At 39.6% G+C, this 17,301-nt stretch overlaps 2 protein-coding genes across 8 annotated transcripts in view; both read left to right on the forward strand.

Annotated features, from left to right (window-relative positions):
• The window catches only part of LOC116266789 (E3 ubiquitin-protein ligase RGLG3-like), a 47,886-nt gene that overhangs the window by 15,126 nt on the left and 15,459 nt on the right, over positions 1-17,301 (forward strand). For all 7 annotated transcript variants that reach the window (XM_050081204.1, XM_050081205.1, XM_031648147.2 and 4 more), the window contains one exon: positions 15,471-15,608. In XM_050081204.1, the coding sequence (XP_049937161.1) occupies positions 15,543-15,608 (66 nt within the window). In that variant the 5' untranslated portion in view covers positions 15,471-15,542. The remainder of the gene's footprint in view (positions 1-15,470; positions 15,609-17,301) is intronic.
• Positions 15-4,628, forward strand: LOC126410684 (uncharacterized). The gene is made up of 2 exons (XM_050081207.1): positions 15-4,207; positions 4,501-4,628. Exons 1-2 carry the CDS (start codon positions 3,199-3,201, stop codon positions 4,542-4,544), a joined length of 1,053 nt encoding a protein of 350 aa, XP_049937164.1. The 5' UTR covers positions 15-3,198; the 3' UTR covers positions 4,545-4,628.

A 17,301-nucleotide genomic window follows, 5' to 3' on the forward strand; every position in this document is an offset into this window, starting at 1 on the left:
AAGTATGTTATGCTTTTAATGAAAGTTTTTATGTGTGTTTAACGTTTTCTTTCGTGCTTCGCTTATAAGCTGAACGGGAAAGTCTCTTCCCCGGAAGGATGTATCTTTACATACGCCTTCATAATCTGTTGTTATGAATCTTTGTGTTTTATGTTGGAAGTTCTGGCCCTAGCCAGAATCTATGCGTAGGAACCATGCTTTATAAGGAAGAACCTGCTGTAACATGTTTTGTTCATGATCTGATTCCCGTGTTTTTGAGTTCTTGATTCTTTGGACGAGCCGCTATGTAAATCCTTTAAGACCAAAAGGCTATTGTGGAAAAGAGGTACCCGTGAGGCGAGAAGGCCGTTTAGGGGAAAAAGTACACAAACGGTGAGGTTTGAATGGGATGACAAAGGTGTCGCACATAGTGTTCTATGAAAGGAGAATATACCAAGTTTTCAAAATCGGGGGAATCATACCATAAGCTTACCATGTTTCAGTTTGTTCTTTTTTATAATAGATGTGTTATCTGTTCGTAAAACCCTGTTCCTGTGAAAGGAATTTTTCCAACCTAAAACTAAAGACTCGTAAATAGAGTGTGAAGTTGTATGCTTGATACATAGGACTGCGGGATAAAAAGAGATGAGTACCTAGTAAGCTCAAGAACATTTTGATTTCGAAAAATCATACCTTAAGCACCCTTTGATTCCAGAAAACTGTGTTTTTCAAAAAATCCAAAAATATTTACTAGCCAAAATTAATAGTTTACTGATTTTTTTTCGTATTATTATATGCATAAAATAAAATATTTGAATCCTGAAATATACCCAAACCATAAACATATAATATGCTAACTCAAACAGACCCAAAAATTTACAATAGACAAGCGAAACAAATAGCTAGAAACAAAGTTATAAAATATCTCAAAAAGTTTGTAATTGTTAAGAAATTTATAAAAAAATTAAAACAATTAGTGTTTAATAACAGGATAGAGGAACAATGGCATATGTTAGAATATTATGCACATTATCAATCAGATGATAGTTACACAGACTACTCAGACTATGAAGAATATTTATACAACGAATGGTACGAACACTGAACGTTTGCCATACCACTACACCACCATATGAATCGGCTAGAATACCTCAACTTAGAACTATACCAAAAGTCTAGAAGTACTGTAAAAAACAACCAATTTAGTCATTATTGTTATTTTCAAAATGGAAAACATCTACTTCATAATGAGGACACTAGTCCTATGTCTCAACAACTGAATAGTATAACCGATCTACACATTTCCTTAGCACAAAGCCTAGAATCCTACAATACTAAAAATCAGGTCTTTTTACAACCCATATTTGATACTTTAAGAAATATTTTTAAAGACATATTAGAAAACCAAAGATATCTAAAGGACTAACTAGCCACAATTTTGAGTAAACTAGGAAGCTTACAAGAATATAAAGATAATACTGAAATCATAAAATTAATAACTGAAATCAAGCAAATAATCCTACGCTGAATATGGATTATATTTTGAAAACCTTAGCCAAAATAGAGTATAAACATGAGCATGAATGGAAACGTAGATCAGGAAGTAGCGACCATCCATGCATCTTTTGTAATGGGTATCCTAGTATAGAACTAAAACTAAGATTTCAGTGCAAGGTTTGTATGACTGAAGCATGCAAATTTTGTCTAGAACAAAGACAGGATCAATTTCTTCTAGAAAAAATTGGACGAAAAGATGACACTATAGAAAAACGAATTCTTCTATTTGAAAATAGAATGGATGATATAGAAAAAACTTTAGCCATAGCTGAACTAAAATTAGGATCTTTAGAAAACAAGATAATAAAGCTTGATCCAACAAATTTCGAGATGCCAAATATCAAGGGAAAAGGCATAATTTTGGAAAAAGGAGAAAGGGCACTAACTACTATAACATTTCCCAATATAAAGACTGACCATAGGGAACAAAGAAGAACAACTATCAGGATTCCTTGTATATTCAAAATAGATAAGTGGAAATTAGAAATAGATGCCTTAATAGACACAGGGTGTAGCGTCTCGGTATTAGACAAAGCATTAGTTCCACCAGAATACCACTGAAGTTTAGACCTTGCCTTACAACTTTGGGCAGAAAAAATGGATGGATCCTTACACAAATATGATGAAGAAATATGCAAATATAAAATAGCTTTTAGACTATCTGAAGAAGAACATACTGCCTATCAACCAGGGCCTAAGACATTCATTAGACACATGCAATTACATGATAGTACAAAATGCATTATAGGGTTAAATTTCATTCTAGAGAATATGGCCGGGTGTGTCATAACCAGGACTGGCCTTTCTTTTCTTACCAACCAAGTTTCTTGGGTCCCAGAATGGAAATTATATGGAAACAAAGACTGTAAATGTAAAATTCCAGGAGCCTGCTGTTGACGGGTTTTGTTGTTCGGGTCCGGATCCGTACCCGATCCGGTTTGTCCTAATTAGGACTACTTATACTTCTGTAAACCCTAATCTTTGAGTTAATGAAGTGTTGAAGAGAGAGAGTGTCTGGAGGCTAGTGGGCACCAGACCTCCTCACCCGTGGTTTTTCTTCCCTCGAGTCGAGGGTTTTCCACGTTACATCTGTGTGCTTTCTTCTACTCTCGTGCACATTTTGTTTCTACATGGTATCAGAGCCGTCGGACTTGGAGAAAACAAAATCTGTTTTTTGTTCTATGGTTGTGAAGTTCCAACCCTGACTGCCGCCGCCGCTACCACCGTCGCCGTCGCTACCACCACCGCCGCCGCTGCCCTTGCTGCGCCGCCGCTGTCCTGGCCGTGACCGTGACCACCGCCGCTGTCGCCGCACCGTGGCCACGTGACTGCCTCCGTCGCTGCCCCGCCGTGGCTGTGACCACTGCTGCGTCGCTGGTGTCGTGACTGCCGACGCCAACGTCTCTGCTGACGCCTCTGCCGACGCCGACGTCCGACCACCGACGCCGACGTCCGACGCCGTCGCCTCTTCTCGGCGCGCGCTGCCAAGCGCGGCCCTCTGCTTCCGCTGCGTCCTGCTGCGTCCCGCTGCGTCCTGCTGCGTCCTGCTGCTTTCGCAGCTCCCGCCGCTTCCGCCGTTGATCCCCGACTGCGTCATCTCACCTCTTCTCTCGGTTACTGCTGCTGTGTGTGTTCTTTGGCAGCCACTTCTACCTCGTGATCATGGCTGACTCGTCTTCTTCTTCAGTCAACACTACTCTGCCTGATGTTGTGTCTGCGCGGACTGATCATGTACCGGTTCAGGTTACCACCATTCAACTTACCAAGGAGAACTATTCCCGATGGTTTGCTGCGATTACCATGGGGATTGCTGGGCGAGGACGCATTGCCTATGTGAATGGGAGAAAGGTTGAACCTGCTGCAGATAGTCTGGCTTGGGATACATGGTTTCTTGAAGACAACCAGGTCAAAACCTGGATTGTCAATTCAGTGTCCCCGGATATCCAACCCCTCATTCTTCGTAAGAAGACTGCAAGGGATATGTGGATTATTTTGGAGCAGATGTATGGCCAAAAGAAAAGGAAAGTTCGTGTGTATCAACTTATGAAGGATGTGTATTCCCTGCGACAAGGTGCTCTCTCGGTTGCAGACTTTTATGCAGCATTAAAATCTAAGTGGGAGGACCTTGACTATCACTCTGATATTCCATGGAGGTGTCCTCACGACCAGATGCAGTACATGACTGATAAATGGGAAAACAGGGTATTCCTTTTCTTATCCGGACTGAATGATGACTTTGAAAATATAAGGAGTCAGATTCTTAACTCTGACGAATCATTTAGTATTGAAGATGTCTATTCCCGTGTTGAAGCTGAAGAACAGAGAAGGCTGCTCTCTAGTGGACGAAAGGGGGAAGAACAGTCTGCCTATGTTAGCCGTGCCCCTGTGGGAACTCCTCGTTCTTCCCGAAAATGTACTCATTGCAAAAAACTTGGTCATACTAGGGATTTTTGTTGGGACCTGTATCCAGAGAAGAAGGATAGTAGGGGGAGGTCTTCGAGTGGGAAGAAGCCTGTATCGTCTGCAACAAGTCTGAGTGATGGGAAAGGTTCTATTTCTGCAGAGCAGATTCGTGAGCTACGAGCATATTTGAGCAAGATGGATGTTGGTCAGGCAGATACACCAGATGAGGTGAAGATCAATCAGGCATTGGCTGTTTCAGGGGGAGAAGGTACTTCTTCTATGGGTGAATGGATTGTTGACAGCGGTGCCACTCATCACATGACTGGCAACCCCAAGCTTTTCCATGACTACAAGCTATCCTCGGGAAAGGAACGTGTGTCCCTTGCCGATGGTTCCTTTACTTCAGTGGCAGGGAAAGGGAGTCTTTCCTTGTTAAATAATTTTTTAGTTCATGATGCCTTACATGTTCCTCATCTTCCCTTAAATTTGTTATCTGTTAGTAAGATTACCAAGGAACTGAAGTGTGAGCTTATATTTTCTGAAAAACGTTGTGTTTTGCAGGACTTGGTGACAGGGAAGAGGATTGGGATTGGTTTGGTGTCTGATGGGCTGTATCGGCTTCCTATACGCGTTGTCACAGCTCTTATGTCAGCCGTCAGCAGAACAGAGAAGAAGGAGGAAGAGTGTCGTCAGTTATTTTTGTTTTGGCATGAACGCCTTGGTCATCTCCCATTTGGGATTTTGAAACATTTTTTCCCTGAACTATGTTCTAGTTTAAACATTTCCATGTTATCATGTGATGTGTGTCAGTTTGCGAAGCATGTTAGAGCTTCTTATCCAATTTCAAATAGTCGTTCTAATAAAGCTTTCTCCTTGGTTCATTCTGATGTGTGGGGGCCTTCGGGCATTCATTCTCGTGGTGGTTTTCAATACTTTATAACCTTTATAGATGATTATTCAAGATGTACCTTTGTGTATTTGTTGAAAGATCGTAGTGAGGTGCCTCACATTATTGAAACTTTCATCCTCCTAGTGGAAAACCAATATGGAAATTCTGTCAAGACTTTTCGGTCTGATAATGCTCGTGAATATCTGTGTCTCACTGTTGAAGAATTCTTTCGAAAGAGGGGGATTGTTCATGAGACATCATGTAGTTATACCCCCCCTCAAAATGGGGTTGCTGAGAGGAAAAATCGTCAGTTGCTCAATGTCACCCGAGCCATACTGTTCCAAAGACATCTCCCAAAATACTATTGGGGTGATGCAATCCTTACTAGTGTCTACTTGATTAATCGCATGCCCAGTCGTGTGCTAAAGGGTCGTACTCCATACTCTATGCTTCCAGGGAGTAGTCAACCTTTTCATCTTCCTCCTCGAGTCTTTGGATGTGTGTGTTTCATACACAACCACAGCCCCAATGTGAAAAAACTTGATCCCAAATCTATTAAGGGCGTCTTTCTTGGGTATTCTTCCACTCAAAAAGGTTATAAATGTCTAGATCCTACCACTGGTCGTCTTCACATTACCAAAGATGTCACATTCTTGGAACATGTCTCCTATTTTGGTGAGAATTCTCTTCAGGGGGAGAAATTAATGTCTAAGGAAGAGTATTCTCCCACACAGGAAATTCAGTTTACAGACTTTATGGATTACAGGCGTGAAGAGAATCCTGTTGCCAAGGTGCTTGGCAAAGATGAAGATGGCAAAGATGAAGAGGGGACGACTACTGATGTACATGAACATGAGAAGGAGGGAGAGCATCCTTTGGTGACAGAACAAGAGGGTAATCGTATGTTTGGACAGGTGTATTCCAGGAGAAGAGCTTGTACTGACAAGGTGATTGATGATGATGAGGTTACACCGAATCCCAATCCTACTTCTTCCTTGGATGATCCAAGTCGTGTTCAGAAGCAAGATGTTGGAAAAGAAAATGAGGATCTTCCTATTGCCTTGAGAAAGGGGGTCAGGTCATGTACCCAGCACCCTATTGGTAACTTCGTATCTTACTCTAGATTGAGCACTGACTATAAATGTTTTGTATCCTCCTTGGCTGTGGTTGTGATTCCCAGGAATGCTACAGAGGCTCAGGGTGACACTAAGTGGTCTCATGCAATGAAAGAAGAGATGGAAGCTTTAGACAGAAATCAGACATGGGAGGTGGTTGATATTCCTGAAGCAGCCCACTTGGTTGGGTCGAAGTGGGTCTACACTGTTAAGTACAAACCAGATGGTAGCATTGAAAGGTACAAAGCACGATTGGTGGCCAAGGGGTTCAGTCAGAAATATGGGATCGACTACTTAGAGACGTTTGCTCCTGTTGCAAAGATGAAGACTGTTAGAGTTATTATTTCATTGGCGGTACTGAAGGGTTGGGAGATGTGCCAACTTGATGTAAAAAATGCCTTTCTCAATGGAGATCTCGAAGAGGAAGTGTACATGTGCATGCCACCAGGTTTTGAGAAGCCTGGAAAATGCTGTAAATTGAAGAAAGCTTTGTATGGGCTGAAACAGTCTCCCCGAGCATGGTTTGAACGGCTCAGACTTGTTATGAAGAAACATGGCTACAAACAAGGAAATGGAGATCATACCCTGTTTGTAAAGAGAAGAGAGAGTAAAGTTACTCTACTATTGGTTTATGTTGATGATATGATTGTTACAGGTGATGATAAGGAAGAGATAGCAAGATTAAAGGGTTTACTATCTACTGAATTCGATCTAAAAGATCTTGGTAAGCTGAAGTATTTTCTGGGTATTGAAATTGCTAGATCAGGTACAACTCTTGTACTTAGTCAAAGGAAGTATACCCTGGATCTACTAAAGGAGACAGGAAAACTGGGATGCAGACCAGCCTCTACTCCTATAGATGCTGGGCATAAACTTGGTAGCAAAGATGGAGAACTGTTGGGTGAAGAAGCTAAAGGGAGATATCAACGTCTAGTTGGCAAACTGATTTATCTCACTCTGACTAGACCTGATATCACATTTGCTGTAAATGTGATGAGTCAGTTCATGCATGCACCTACAGATATGCACTTGAAGGCTGTAGATAGAATTTTGTGCTACTTGAAGAAGAATCCCGGAAAGGGACTTCTATATGTGCAACAAAGATCTATTGAAGTTGAAGGGTATTCTGATGCAGACTGGGCAGGCTGTGTTGACACCAGAAGATCTACTTCAGGATACTGCGTCTACTTGGGGGGAAATTTGGTTGTTTGGAGAAGCAAGAGACAAGATGTGTGTTCCCGCTCGAGTGCAGAGGCTGAATATAGGGCTGTGGCTACTGGGGTATCAGAATTGTTATGGCTGAAGATCTTATTGACAGATATTGGAATAGAGATTGAAGGGCCTATGAGGATGTATTGTGATAATAAGTCTGCAATTAACTTGGCTAACAACCCGGTTCTTCATGATCGAACAAAGCATGTGGAGATCGACCGTCACTTCATCAGAGAAAGAATTGATGCTAAGGAATTAACGCTACCTTACATGAAGTCTGAAGACCAAACTGCTGATGTCCTAACCAAGACCTTAAGTGTAACTCCATTTGAGAGAAATGTATCCAAGTTGGGCATGTTTGATATGTATGCCCAACTTGAGGGGGAGTGTTGACGGGTTTTGTTGTTCGGGTCCGGATCCGTACCCGATCCGGTTTGTCCTAATTAGGACTACTTATACTTCTGTAAACCCTAATCTTTGAGTTAATGAAGTGTTGAAGAGAGAGAGTGTCTGGAGGCTAGTGGGCACCAGACCTCCTCACCCGTGGTTTTTCTTCCCTCGAGTCGAGGGTTTTCCACGTTACATCTGTGTGCTTTCTTCTACTCTCGTGCACATTTTGTTTCTACACCTGCAAAGAAAAAATTGACCTAACCTATCCAAAAGAAGAAGATGACCTAGAAGAATTAGAAATAGACCCCGATTATAACCTTATAAATATACAAAAAATCTATAATAAATTAGAAACAAGTTGTACAGAAATAGATGACTTGCTCGGAATATTAGAAAAGGATGAAATCATAGGAGAAATACCTACTAAACATTGGGATCGTTATAAAATAGAATGTACCCTACAGATAAAAGATCCAGGATTTACTATTTCCAACAAAAAGATAAATGCTACGAATGACAATATTAAAGATTTTGAAACGCATATAAATGAATTGTTGAAACTAGGAGTCATAAGGAGAAGCATAAGCCCTCACAGAAGTCCTGCCTTTATTGTTAATAAACATAGTGAACAAGTTCGTGGAAAATCAAGAATGGTCATAGACTATAGGCGACTTAATGATAATACCATAGAAGACTTTTATGATATTCCTGATAAAACCGAACTAATCAATAGTATACAACACAGTAAAATATTTAGTAAATTTGATTGCAAATCTGGATTCTGGCAAGTAAAAATGCATACGGATGGTATTCAATGGACTGCATTTACTTGTCCCTTAGGAAGCTTTGAATGGTTAGTTATGCCTTTTGGTTTAAAAATTGCTCCTGCTATATTCCAACGAAAAATGGATATGATATTTGGCTAATATAGAGGATTTGTGTGTATTTATATAGATGATTTGTGTGTATTTATATAGATGATATTCTTGTTCATAGTAAAACACAACCAGATCATATAGGCCACCTAAAAATAGTGTTAGGAGAATTTCTACGTAATGGAATTATAATCAGTAGTAAAAAAGCACAATTCTTTAGAAAACACATAGAATATTTAGGTGTAGAGATTGGTGATGAAAAAATCAAACTACAACCACATATAGCAACTAAAGCTTTGGAATTTGAGATACATGATATTAAAAGCCTCCAACGGTTTTTAGGATTTGTAAACTATGCTCGACCATTTATTAAAGACTTAGGAAAAATGGTCGGCCCATTATATAGTAAACTCGGCCAAACTGGGGTTAAAGCTTTTAAATACAGAAGATATGAAACAAATAGAAAAAGTCAAGGAAGCAATAAATTACTTACCAGAAATGTATCTACCCCTAGATTCAGATTTTTTAATAATTGAAACTGATGGATGTATTAACGGGTGGGGAGCAGTGTTAAAAAGGAAACTCAATAACTATGCATCCAAAGTAACTGAAGTCGTTTGCAGATATAGCAGCGGCCAGTACAAAGAAAAGAGACTCTCCAGTAGTATAGATCAGGAAATTCTTGCAGTAATATATGGGCTCAATAGTTTTCGGTTATTTTTGCTCAACAAAAAAGAAATAATAGTTAGGACCGATTGTGATGCTATTGTAAAATTTTATGAGAATAAAGATTCTAAAAGAATAAGTCAGAGAAGATGGATATCCTTTAAAGATACCCTTATAAACCAAAATTATAAAGTAACATTTGAACACATAAAAGGAGAAAACATTGATGAATAAGTAGACATCTAAAAGATGAATAGAGACATTGATGTTTAAGAATCAGAAATTAGAAGACTTAATAAAATTGTAAGTTATCTCGACCAATCCAGAGTAAGGTTACATGACCTTAACCCTGTTTTCTCCATCGAGATCAGAAAAGTTAGTGATGATCTTTTAGACATTGTTTTAAGCATGCAACAGTTAGTTGATGACATGAAACAAGAAAGGGTTCAAGCATCTTCATCTCGTTCTTCAAATGACACATCTGCATGTAGACATTAGTCATGGTAAACAAGATAGAATGCATTGTTTCATTTGATATTTTTCTTATTACAGGACAAGATGACCTCTACAAACCAGTTGCCTCTTGACCCAGACCTAGGATTACCAATCTTCCCACCTCATTCAAATTTGGTCTTTCGAACTTCTCCAGGCCTCATCCTTGATCTAAAAGATCATGTCCTTCTAGACAATCTTTGGCAAAACAAAAGAAATCCCTCATACCCAAAAATCCTTTCTTTATTAGCCAGCCATCCCAACTTGAAAAACAGGCAACTTCAGTCCAAAACTCTGCCAGAACTCTCCCTGAATCATATACCCCTCCGACCTCAAAGCTTGGATGTTTATCTTACCCTAGAAAGGAACCTAAAAGCAGCCCAAGCAGAAATAAGTTGGCGGAAAAAGAAAAAAGAAGAGCTAAATGAGAAAATACAAGCTCTAGAAACAGAGAATAGACTCCTCAGGGAACATGTTGAAGAAGAAATTAGGAAATTAGGAGAAAAAAGAGAAACAGTTCCCCCAAACATCCCATTAGTCAAAGAACAGATCTATCATTTGGTGATGAAGGCAAAAAGAAAACAACAGGTTGACATGCAGAATCTATTGAGGACCATGACACGACATTCAAAGAAGAAAAAGCCTGGTTTGGAATTTGCTTTGCTGAAACATAGACACAACCCCCATGAAGAAAGTTCTTTCTGTGAATGTGAACAAGGATTTTCCATTATACAAGCCACTCTTAACCTTAGAAAGTGGTAGGATCAAGAGATTCAGGGGATAAAACTTTCCCCCAAAACTCTTTTGGAGCAAGCATTTTTAAAACGAGCACTAGTCACGAAAGAAGAGCAAGTAAAACATCTTGATTTTCATTAGCGGTTGGCATACACATTAAGAAGGATGTTTAAACTTGGAAACATAAAGCCTTATGGATATGTTAATTTAGACATTGAAACCAATGTTATCACTGGCGTATCGTATCGCGTATCGGTCGGGCCAACCTATACGCCGTATCGTAACGTATCGTAAATGTATCGTAACGTATCGTAAAATTAATTTTTAATTTGTAAAAAATATTAAAAAATTATAAAAAAATAGAAAAAATCAGAAAAAATTTAAATAAATTCGAAAAAACAAGAAAAAATCAAGAAAAATGTATTTAAAGGAACATTCATCATTCATGTATATGAAGTATGAACTATGAAGTATGAATATGAACAACACATTCCAAAATAAGAAATCAGACATTCAAAAATCAAAATAACATACTAAGCAGCGGAAGAGTATTCGATTACATCACAATTCATAAGTTCAGAAGTCAAAACATATAGACATAGTTATCATCTTTCATGATCCAAAAAGCCCTCTTTCTCCAAGCTTTCCACTGTGCCCTCTACGAGAAAGAAAGCTATCTCACGGGCAAAACTTAAAGCAAATGTGGAAAATCTCTTCCTCCCACGTCTCTTGCAATGTTTAGAAACAAGAAGAGAGAGAGAGAGGAGCATATCTTTTGAAATAAAATGAAAAAAAGGGTCCATCGGACCCTTTTGCCATTTTTCCCCCGTATCGTACGATACGGGGGTGTATCGACCGTATCGTACGATACAGTGCCCGTATCGTACGATACGGGCGATACGCCTACGATACACCTCCGTATCGTGTATTGTAGGCGTGTCGTATCGTTTTTGTTGATACAGACGATACGTATCGTACGATACGCGTCCGTATCGTACGATACGGATAACATTGATTGAAACTATTCGTCCTTCGTATAAATACCCTTGTGACGCGAAACATGAGATCACAATCAACATCTATACTTCACAATTTCCCCTGCAGACCCGTATTCCTGAAGAAACTCTTCGAACTCTTCTCATTACTGAAGATGTATATTCACAACTAAAGCGTTGGAGAGCATATACCATAGCTGCAGACCAATATGCCCGGTGGACGAGATCTACTTGTATGGTAGCTGAAGATAAAAATACACGCATCTTCCTAGCAGATACTTGACTTACGGAGAAATTTTACATTCTTTTCCAAAGTATCTTACAGATAAACCCTGGCCTCTGTGAACACTTCTACTAAATTTATGACAGTAGTCCTGCAAAATGAACCGGTGATGACCAAAATGTCGGAGCAGTCATTCACAGAGACGACAATGAAGATGAGTGAAATGTTGGTGATGAAGGAGAATGGGATGATAATGAACAATACGAAGAAGAAATTATCGAAGAAATTGGAAACAACTAGAAAAAAGTAGGGACGAAGCTGTTGAGTCCTTAACCCTGCAGCCTAACGTTTATCAAGACCGGTAAAACTTGACCCTTATAAGTCATGGTTAAACTTTCCATGGGTACAGTGCTTCCCATGTAAAACGTAAGCATCATCCGTTTGAGAAGAAACGTGATAAACTTCTCTTTGGGAAAATCCCCCAAGTTAAACATAGGATTTGCGTTGTAAATCATCGCCTCAAAATCTACCCTGAAAAAACCCTCTAGGATAAATATGGGTTTTACGTTTGTAAATTTTCGGCATAAAAATTTACCCTGTGACGCACCCCACAGTAAAAGCTCTGGGTCTCATCCTTACCAGTTATAAAGGGGGGCCGGATTTTTGCACGAAAGCGCCGGTTCGCTTCTTACAACAGCATGGGAGTGGAGAAGAAGAGGAAGAAGGGGAGCGAAGAAGGGAGAGGGACTCAAGCACTCGGATGTGGATGGTGGATAGATGTGAGGATGGATGTGAGGATGTGTTGAAGGTTGTGAAGATGATGGATACAGATGCTGGGGTGGTGCTTTTATAGGCACCGGACTTGAAAACAAATTACAATATGAAAAAGGAATAGGATTCCTTCCCGAACAAGCTAAACACAAACAAACAAAAGCAGTTACACTCGAAGGAACTCGAAGGTGGACAGTTGTCGTGTGCTGGATGAGGTGGCAGTCGTATGTGTCCAAAAAGCCAAAAAGTGCTACAGTGCGCTACAGTGTCCGCCGAAGTGCTACAGTGACTGCTACAGTAGCCGCTTCGTTTTTTCTTCAATGGAGAGCCACGTGTTCACTTTTTTGACGCTTGTAACATTCCTTCGTCTTTATTCACATAATGTTGCTTTATTTACATAAAGAAGGTTGGCAACTACATCGATCTTCTAGAAGCGTCTCGAAACGTTTTGCCTCAGGATGTGACCCAGAGCTTATCCTGTGGGGTGCGTCACAGGGTAAATTTTTATGCCGAAAATTTACAAACGGTAAACCCATATTTATCCTAGAGGGTTTTTCCAGGGTAGATTTTGAGGCGATGATTTACAATGCAAATCCTATGTTTAACTTTGGGGATTTTCCCAAAGAGAAGTTTATCACGTTTCTTCTCAAACGGATGATGCTTACGTTTTACATGGGAAGCACTGTATCCATGGAAAGTTTAACCATGACTTACAAGGGTCAAGTTTTACCGCTCTTGATAAACGTTAGGCTGCAGGGTTAAGGATTGAGCAGCTTCGTCTCTACTTTTTTCTAGTTGTTTCCAATTTCTTCGATAATTTCTTCTTCGTATTGTTCATTATCATCCCATTGTCCTTCATCACCAACATTCCACTCATCTTCATTGTCGTCTCTGTGAATGACACTGCTCTGACATTTTGGTCATCACCGGTCCATTTTGCAGGACTACTGTCATAAATTTGGTAGAAGTGTTCACAGAGGCCAGAGTTTATCTGTAAGATACTTTGGAAAGGAATGTAAAATTTCTCCGTAAGCCAAGTATCTGTTAGGAAGATGCGTGTATTTTTATCTTCAGCTACCACACAAGTAGATCTTGTCCACCGGGCATGTTGGTCTGCAGCTATGGTATAAGCGCTCCAACGCTTTAGTTGTGAATATACATCTTCAGTAATGAGAAGAGTTCGAAGAGTTTTTTCAGGAATACGGGTCTACAGGGGAAATTGTGAAGTATAGATGTTGATTGTGATCTCATGTTTCGCGTCACAAGGGTATTCATACAAAGGATGAATAGTTTCAATGTCTAATTAACATATCCATAAGGGTTTATGTTTCCCAGTTTAAACATCCTTCTTAATGTGTATGCCAACCGCCAATGAAAATCAAGATGTTTTACTTGCTCTTCTTTCGTGACTAGTGCTCGTTTTAAAAATCCTTGCTCCAAAAGAGTTTTGGGAGAAAGTTTTATCCCCTGAATCTCTTGATCCTGCCACTTTCTAAGGTTAAGAGTGGCTTGTATAATGGAAAATCCTTGTTCACATTCACAGAAAGAACTTTCTTCATGGGGGTTGTGTCTATGTTTCAGCAAAACAAATTCCAAACCAGGCTTTTTCTTCTTTGAATGTCGTGCCATGGTCCTCAATAGATTTTGCATGTCAACCTGTTGTTTTCTTTTTGCCTTCATCACCAAATGATAGATCTGTTCTTTGACTAATGGGATGTTTGGGGGAACTGTTTCTCTTTTTTCTCCTAATTTCCTAATTTCTTCTTCAACATGTTCTCTGAGGAGTCTATTCTCTGTTTCTAGAGCTTGTATTTCTCATTTAGCTCTTCTTTTTTCTTTTTCCGCCAACTTATTTCTGCTTGGGCTGCTTTTAGGCTCCTTTCTAGGGTAAGATAAACATCCAAGCTTTGAGGTCGGAGGGGTATATGATCCAGGGAGAGTTCTGGCAGAGTTTTGGACTGAAGTTGCCTGTTTTTCAAGTTGGGATGGCTGGCTAATAAAGAAAGGATTTTTGGGTATGAGGGATTTCTTTTGTTTTGCCAAAGATTGTCTAGAAGGACATGATCTTTTAGATCAAGGATGAGGCCTGGAGAAGTTCGAAAGACCAAATTTTAATGAAGTGGGAAAATTGGTAATCCTAGGTCTGGGTCATGGGGCGACTGGTTTATAGAGGCCATCTTGTCCTGTAATAAGAAAAATATCAAATGAAACAATGCATTCTATCTTGTTGACCGTAACTAATGTCTACATGCAGATGTGTCATTTGAAGAACGAGATGAAGATGCTTGAACCCTTTCTTGTTTCATGTCATCAACTAATGCTTGAACCCTTTCTTGTTTCATGTCATCAACTAACTGTTGCATGGAGAAATCCACCAATCCTCTCTCATTTCCAATGGGTCGACAGAGAGATGTCCCAATAAAGCTTCACTATTTTAGAAAAGGAAGGTGCCAATGGCCCGTTGGTTGGTTGTTGACATGGTTGAGAGAGGGAGAGATAGAAAGAGAGAGGAGAGGGATAGCAAAAGAAAGAGAACCTAGGTAATTGGCGCTGTCTGAGGCTGGTGCTTATCAGAAAGTAGAGGCAAGCAATTAAGGGGGGAGGAACTTGATATCCTCTAAACCTAAGTCATCAAGAGGTTTCTTTGCAAATCAAACCTAGTTAGAATCATGGGCCAGAAATTCTATACAACTCACTGATGAATTTATGTATTATTGATTGATGCAATTCAAGACTGCTGACCCACTGGCACCAATTCTTCTAAGGTTCTATGAATGTGTTAATAACTTAATACCAGAATGGTGGTCTAGTAACATGAAAATCTGGGTCAACTTGGGTGATCCCCAAAGTTAAATTGCCAATTTTGTGTATGAGGTAAGGAACCTCTTGGCTAAATAATGTCTTGGATTTTATTTTCCTTGTTATTGAGCAAGTGTTAGTAGAAATGTAGTTCTTTTAGAAAAAATGAAGCTAGTAGATCATAGATTTGTGATCTTTTGTGAATGTGGTAAACTTTGAAGTTGTCAAACATTAAAGTGCCTTCTTCTAATACCTTTATGACTATGTTTGGTGTGGTCCTCTTTCCAGATATAAATATTGGTGATTAACCTTCATCCTTTTGTGATTCGTATTTATTATGGGATCACTCAAAAATGGAATTATTTGCAGATGGGAAATCAGGAATAGTTACCTGATTCCTATGTGGAGAATTATTCTTATCCTTATCCAAGTGGAAGCACTATGAGACCCTTCGCCCGGCCCACACAATTTTCTCGCATTGCTGATAATTTCAGCTCCCTCGATCAGGTAATTCAAATTTTTCCGATTCAAATCAACAAGCTTCTTCCGTTATTTAGACATGATGGTTTTGTTTTCCTATGCTTTCATTTTCTATATGTCCTTTTATTGGCTTATTGTAATAGCTTATTTCATTTCTTTCTTAAAGTAGCACCAAGATTTTACATTAACTAATAGTTTTCCATTTCCAACTAAGGGAATGCACTTATGTGTAAGTCTACTTTACAAAGAATGAATGGGAACCTCTGTGAATCCTTACCTAATATGGGCTGACTTGATTCTCACTCAATGTAACAGTAGATTTACATTTTCAGCTTCACATTTAGAGAGAAGAAGATAAAAAAAGAATAAGTCTGGGCATCATGCCGGCCCAGCCCAGCCCAGCCCAGCCCAGCCCAGCCAGATAAGAAGTCGGGCTCGGGCCAGCCCGGGCCCGGGCTTGGCCCGACACCTAAAAGCCGAGCTCGAGCTCGGCCCTGGCCCAGCCGAATTAAATTAAAAAAAATATTTAATATAAATAATATATAAATATAATCAATCGGAATAAAATATTATATATAAAAATCAATAAAATATGTATTAAAAATCTTATCGGGCTGAACCGGGCTTAGTCGGGCCGGCCCGATAAGTTATCGGGCTGGCCCGGTGCCTTTTTTTCGGACCCGAGCCCGGGCCAGAGTCGGGCCAAGTACGCGTCAGGTACCCGAGTCGACGCTCAGCCTTAAACAAGAATACCAAGGAGGATATATAATAATAAGTAAGCAGCACCAAGATTTTGTATTAACCTAGGAGGATAAAGCAAGTTCACAATGAATATAGAAAGGTTACAATAGAAAATTATCCCACTTGCTACACACGAAAAATTCTCCAAGACTCCAAAGAAGTAGCAAGCAGTGTCCTCTAGCCATATCCGTCAGGCAAGATAGCACACTGTGCTTGTTCTTAGTCCTTAAGTCAAGTCTCCAAGCAAATCTTCACAATAGAATATGATCCGTAGTACTCCCCCACAAACTGGCATGTGCAAGTCTTACACCCAGTTTGCTTGCAAAAATTGAAAGGCATTTTACCATTGGATTTGTTAGTGGAAGTGCAATTTTTTGGTGGATGTCTATATGTTTGGTTTGTTACATGATGCACATACTTATTTGTGTAGATTCTGAGCTTGATTATCTCAATACAACTCAGTGAGCAAATCAAGATCAAGATGAAAGTTTTGTAGTAAATTCTTGAGCCTAATAAATTCACGCAAGGTGTTTGATCATAGCCCTCTAAGTTCAAACTCATTTGATGACCTAGGGTCCTAGTTAGAATGCTTTATTTTAATAGAGTCCTTGACCTGGATTATGCTTTAGATATTGTAGGACCCTGAAGTGCATCATGCATGTGTTGCTGTTGAGGATATCATGGAAATGTATTAAGTATATGACTTCAGTTGACAATATTTGGTTTGAGTCAAGTAGATTCTGCCTACTTGCCAGCGTTGCTGCTATTATATATTTGGATCCCTCACAGGCTCTTTGGTGCAACCCATATTTTTGCTATATTAAAAAGGTCAATCGGCTGTGCTCTTGGAAGTCTGATTTCCTCTAGAATTTCAAGAGTGTATTTTGTTTGGGACAATATTCCAAATTCAGTTCTACTTGAGACAGCCGCTCACTTGGTGATGTAAAACTCCACAGCTACTCATCCACGCTCAAGGTTA

The sequence above is a fragment of the Nymphaea colorata genome, chromosome 13 (genome assembly GCF_008831285.2).
Source record: "Nymphaea colorata isolate Beijing-Zhang1983 chromosome 13, ASM883128v2, whole genome shotgun sequence".
NCBI classification, from domain to species: domain Eukaryota; kingdom Viridiplantae; phylum Streptophyta; class Magnoliopsida; order Nymphaeales; family Nymphaeaceae; genus Nymphaea; species Nymphaea colorata.